Source organism: Lygodium microphyllum, chromosome 18, assembly GCF_053477565.2.
Source record: "Lygodium microphyllum isolate KBCC chromosome 18, Lygodium_microphyllum_v1.1.10, whole genome shotgun sequence".
Taxonomy (NCBI): Eukaryota; Viridiplantae; Streptophyta; class Polypodiopsida; order Schizaeales; family Lygodiaceae; genus Lygodium; species Lygodium microphyllum.
Genome location: NC_141152.1, coordinates 22,955,511 through 22,961,320, shown reverse-complemented (window position 1 = coordinate 22,961,320; position 5,810 = coordinate 22,955,511). Strand labels below are relative to the sequence as shown.

The window sequence follows — 5,810 nt, the reverse complement described above, 5'->3', positions numbered from 1 at the left end:
CTCAAGTACGTTTTCACTTCTCAAGAAAACAAGCCAAAAATACGGTTTTCCTTTTCAAGAAGACGTTAAGACGCACTTTTCAAGAAAATGTAAAGTCGTACTTAAGACGTACTAAAAATTTAAAAAAATAACCAGCTTGGCACTCGGTCTCGGAATCTCCGGTCAGAAGTGTTTATAAATATAAAATATCGTGTGGAGAGGTTCGTTCCAAGTTTTACAACCAGGAACATTCTCGTCATTCCTCCACGTATATAAATAGAGGAGGGACGGCCTGTGAGGATGTCACTGGTCCACAGTAGTGAGCGAGTAAATCAGTGGCAGTGGCAGTGGCAGGGACTCTGGACAGAATGGCTGGTGGGGCGCATCTCGCGATAGAGATGATAGGCGTGAACCAGAAGGAGCCCTGGGAGGCCTGCAGGCTCGCCCGACGCCCCACGCCATCGCCCGGCCCCTCCGAAGCTCTCGTACACATCCTCTGCGCACCCATCAACCCATCCAATGTCCTCGCCCTGCAAGGCCTTTACCCCCACTGGCGCCCCAAACAGTACCCCGCCGTCCCTGGCTTCGAAGGCATGGGAATCGTCCACCAGGTAAAAGGCCTAGCATCCCTCCTCTTGTGTGCTCTCTCAAACGTGCTGTGGCGTGTGCTTCTGATTAGGGCTTTCCGCCTCGCAGATAGGGGAGGACGTGGCGAATGTTTCCATCGGACAGCGTGTGATCCCATTGAGCGATAAGATCGATGAAACAGGTCAAGGACTATGGCAGGAGTACATTGTGGTGCCCGCCATGCGGCTTGTCCCCGTCCCGGATTTCGTCAGCGATGAAGTCGCTGCACAGTTCATTGTAAATCCATGGTCTGGTAAGCAAAAGCACATGGCGTGTTTGGAGCTTCACTGCCTCAATTTCGTGCAGCGATTTGACGTCGATGTTTTACCTTTGTCTTTGTGCTTTCCAGTGATTGGTTTGTTCCGGACATTGGCTCCCCCCAAAGGGGAGTATGTCCTCCAAACAGCTGCAGCTTCAGTCTTGGGTCGCATGTTTATCCAATATGCACATCATGAGGGGATCAAGGTAAAGCTCAGCGTGTGGCCATAGCGTGCTACTTGCCCAATGTGTAATCATAGCATGGCTACATTTCTGTTTTATAAAGAGGTCCTTTGGATTCAGAGCTGGTGAATTTGTGCACCACTTTGTTGCTCTGGACTACAGACCATCAATGCGGAGGTCCTTTGGATTCAGAGCAAGCAAATTTATGAACAAGTTTACTGCTGTGGGTAGAGGTCCTTTGACTGTAAAGGTTCTGTGGATTCAGAGCAAGTAAATTTATGCACAAGTTTACTGCTGTGGGTAGAGGTCCTTTTGAGTGTGAAGGTTCTTCGGATTCATAGCAAGTAAATTTTATGCATGCAGTAAACCATCAATGTAGGTGCTGTTGAGTTCAGAAAGTTCTTATTGTATTCAGAGCAAGTACACTAATACACACAGGTTGTTGCTGTGGGCTGTATGTAGACCATCAATCTAGTACGCCGAAACGATCAGATAGAAGAGTTAAAAGCCCTCGGCGCGGACGAGGTTATCAACACAAGCGATGGTGATGTGGTGGAGAAGGTGAAGGAAATCACGCGAGGGAGAATGGCGTTCGGGGCAATCGAATGTGTGGGAGGTGAGCTAACAAAGGTATGGCCATCCAGCTTACGACTCCTCGTGGGTGAAGCTATGTGTTATTCCCTGGCAGGAAAACATTGGGTTCCAAGCCAGCTGGATGCTACCAAGCTCAAGCTGAGTCTCATATCCAGGGACGTTTACAATCTGAGCATGTGGTTTTGACATGCAATGTGAATGCTGCAGGTTGTAGTGGAGTGTGTGAGAGATGAAGGCACTGTTCTCATCTACGGCCTTCTTGCGGACACATGTTTGAGAGCTGGGATACTGGATTTCATATTTCGGGGAGTAAAATTAGAGGGCTTTCATATGTTAAGATGGCTATCGCGCTTCTCCCTCGAAGAAACACAGGAGGTAATTGGCCACACCATGAGCTTGCTAGCTCAAAAGATCATTGAGCCATTGACTGGACAGAAGTACAAACTCCAAGATTTCAAGGACGCTATCAAAACGAGCTTGGTACTCTTTCTTAAAAGACTCACGAATAACGAAATCTGTCTCTCCTGCAATATTGGAGATCATTATTCCTTAACCTTGACATTGTGTTACTCATATGGATTGCAGGAACCTCTGCATGGCGGTAAGGTACTTTTGGTGAGCAATTGATGGTGAGGAACTCGCTGACCACTCTAGCGATAGGCGCATGGTGGTGGCGATCACGAATTGCGAAGGGCCAATTTCCTAATGCATGTGTCTTACCTTCTTTCTTTTTCAGGTGTTCTTAGACCGTCCTTAGTTTGAGGGTCCCATAACCATTGCACGAAGACTTGGAGCTATATATGCTCTATTGCATCATCGATCAAAAGATTGGACTACCTTCTCAAAAGGCCAACACCCAGTTCTCCTTCTTTTCCTCTCCTTAGAGGTGGCCATATGCACTTATTCTTCTCCCCTTTCCCGCGAGATTCTCCTCCACTTGCAAGTTTAATTTTCTCCCCAATTGACCCTCACTATTTCAGTAAAAGGTTGCTGAAATCTTGTGTGATTCGCATCTAAAAGAAAAGAAGATCGAGAATGGTCCCCAAGCAGAAAATGTAACGCACGGATGGCAATCCCACAGCGAGCTATGAAGATTTGGGCGAGGGCATCATTGTCAATCCAACTACGGTAACGGTCATGAGTAATAAATCTCCAAATTGATAGATTCTTGCTTGATTCCTGCATGCGATACGTTAGGTCCCGAACTATACCACGTGAGAATAGTTTGTTGAAAAATATGAACTTCGTCTCGATTATTTGAAGGATTAAGTTTTCCAAATGCATGTAGCAAGAGAAGTTAATTGCATTTAGATGCTATGCGATAAACTCATAAACAACATATAAGGCTTCAAGCATTGTCAACTTCCCATCCTCACAATAGGAGGGGTGTTTTCATCACTTTGAAGGTACATGTTGCAACTTGCACGCTTAATGGATTACATGGCAAGCAACTTAGTCTAAAAGAAATTCAATCTCGAAACTCTAAGATATTTGGCCAAGCTCTTGCTAATATCATGAACTAATAACTCATATTTAACATATTGGGATCTTAAAGATGTACGAAGTTAGCACAAACAACAATCAAAAGAACTTAAACTAAGATGCTTTGAGATTTGTCTGATAACTACTATCTTCATCAATCCAACTCGGGGTTAGGTTAAGTACAAATAAGAATTCCAGGTTCATCAATCCAACTCGAGGTTAGGTAAGGTACAAATAACAATTCCAGGCGTCAAAGGCAAGTGGAGAGCTCTAGGGATAAGAAACTCTAAGTCAAAGAGAAGACCGATACCTCTATACTTGTTTGGGGAGAAGATTGGGTTATCGATCATTGTAAGTGTATCCTAGCTGAAGGAAGGGAATGTTAAGTAAAATGTTGCGTAGTATTACTCTTAGATCCCAAGGGAGGGAGCGAATATGTAGATCGAAATGTTATCGCATCTATTATTGCATTGTTTGGAAAAAGACAATTGGTTTTGTTGGTTGATCAAACACCGTAAATGTTTTTATACTCAACTGGTTGTTGGATTGTTGTTTGGATAATTATTCAAAGTGCTTGATACGGTAAATTCATGGTAAGAGTCTGTGATGACAAGTTTCCATTTGGATGAAGGAATATTTTTTGAAAGATGATATTAGGGTTAGATGCCTTGTTTGTGCTTGATTCTTAAATGATCTAATTAAGGAAAGGTTCATTGTAGGGGTGGATCACCTCCATGATCGCACCACGGATCAACCTAAAAAGGGCACCACTCGTTTCATGGGCCGAAGGTTGAGTGGTGAAAAGGCTAACCACGGGAATAGTATTTCACTCCTAGGTAGCTTGAGGGTCAGGTGGAGCTATGAATACTCCTTGTGAAATTCGGAATGGAGTTGAAGACCTCTGTAGCCCCAACGTCTGTGGCGTTGGATGATCATATTCTAGATAAAGGATGAGAATTGTCGTGCCATGTGATTTGGACCACTTTCTTCTGCAAGGTAGAAGGGACATATAATTTTTCTTGTATGGGCAGGAGACAAAGATTAACTTGAAGATAAGTTAAGAAACTTGTTTGTCAAAAGAACTACTTGCTCTGTTTTCGTATTAGTGCTGAAAGTTACACGAACGAACTTTGTTTCCTAAAGTCTTAATTAAGGAAGGTAATTTTAAACTTCACACATAAATGTGATAGAACCTAATTAGATAACTAAAGAACACCTATTGAGAGAAGCGGGAGGGCGAAACCTGACGGATCTATCTCCAGGGTGATCCCAGAGAACTAGAAGATTTCTCACCAAGTTTTACCAATGTCTGATCCTTAGGAATTGTTAAGTTAAAACCTTGATTCATGCCGTTTTAGGGAATCAGAATGGGACTATGTCCTACAGGTAGAGAAGTTGAGCGACACATCGCTCTTGTTTTCCATTCTCTTTGAACCAAGTGCGGCATGGATTTACTTTGGCCTTGGGTATCTCTACGTAAAGTAGGATGTCCAAGCCCCAACGCTAGAATGTTGCTAGAAGACCTTGACTACAAGGGACCTATTTTAGATCAATCTTAGTGGATTCGTCCGCGAACATTCCATTGCGAGGTGGACTCAAGAAACCCTAGGTGACAAACCTTGTAACATTCCATGGTAGTACCGGGTGGTGTCGCTTAGATTCATCTCTCGATGAACTACTAAAAGCGTGCTTGGATAGCTAATAGGCGTGCATGTTATAGCTACTTACTACTTAGTTTAGAATAAGTGATTTGATCATTTAAATAATATTATTATTATAGCAAAAATATCCAATGATGTTGACCATGATATTAGCAATGGAGATGTATATCTCAACCAATATGTCCCATGTCCTTGCACTCAGCATAAGCTTACAATTTGCCAAAAATGTCATTTGTCTGTAGACCATGTGATGCAAGGAGGCATATTCCATGGCGGATACTGTGAGATTTTTCAATGGATTTCGTAAAACTATTTATTTGTCGGGCCTCGCACACAAGGTGGATTCCTTGTGTGAGAAGTTGATGAGACGTTCGTCCTTTTCGGGCGTCAAATGGGTGATTTCATAGCGGGCGATTTCATAAAATACATATTAAATTAATGGACATTTATGAGTTTAGAGTGCACACTCAAATTAAATTACGGTTAGGACAGAGTTTCAACCTATTTAATTATTTTGTGGTTAAAGATTTCTAAGTATTTATTTTTTTGTGTTTTATTTAATTATTTTCTAACAATTGTGAATGCTTCAGTCGATGTGTAGAGCAGACAGCGATGGCATTAGGTAGCACTAGGCGATGAGGTGAATCCAAATGCCTAGAAAAATTACTATTTTCTATTGGCACATAGCTTATCACTAAAGGCGTAGAATCAATATTTATTTAAGCACATGTATTTATTAAAACGCTTGACAAAACATTTATTGTCTTCTATGCATAAAGGCGCTCGGTTAAATATTTCATTATTTCATATTTGTATTTGGACATACCTCGACTTTTGGACACCCAAACTCCGTACTTTATATTTGGGCAAACGCAAACGCAAAAGCATAAGCATGATATTTGTAAAGTGGTCTATTTTTGGGCTTGAAGATAAATAAATCTATACATACATGCCTTGTGAAGCACTCATACAAGGCATGGGAGAGATTGTACCCAATTTGTCTTTTTGTCTCATGTCGTGTAAATT

The 5,810-nt window shown here is 42.3% G+C and overlaps 1 protein-coding gene across 1 annotated transcript; it reads left to right on the top strand.

Annotated features, from left to right (window-relative positions):
• The first annotated feature begins 298 nt into the window (after positions 1 to 298).
• Positions 299 to 2,804, top strand: LOC148020673 (enoyl-[acyl-carrier-protein] reductase, mitochondrial-like). The gene is made up of 6 exons (XM_087698482.1): positions 299 to 590; positions 676 to 859; positions 956 to 1,071; positions 1,510 to 1,677; positions 1,849 to 2,121; positions 2,227 to 2,804. Exons 1-6 carry the CDS (start codon positions 348 to 350, stop codon positions 2,266 to 2,268), a joined length of 1,026 nt encoding a protein of 341 aa, XP_087554608.1. The 5' UTR covers positions 299 to 347; the 3' UTR covers positions 2,269 to 2,804.
• The last annotated feature ends 3,006 nt before the right edge of the window (positions 2,805 to 5,810 follow it).

Coding starts and splice junctions, on each gene's coding strand:
- LOC148020673 (XM_087698482.1), top strand. CDS start 348: ATGGCTGGTGGGGCGCATCTCGCGATAGAGATGATAGGCGTGAACCAG. Junction 1,678..1,848: donor TGGGAGGTGAGCTAACAAAG/GTATGGCCATCC, acceptor TGAATGCTGCAG/GTTGTAGTGGAGTGTGTGAG. Junction 2,122..2,226: donor ACGCTATCAAAACGAGCTTG/GTACTCTTTCTT, acceptor TATGGATTGCAG/GAACCTCTGCATGGCGGTAA.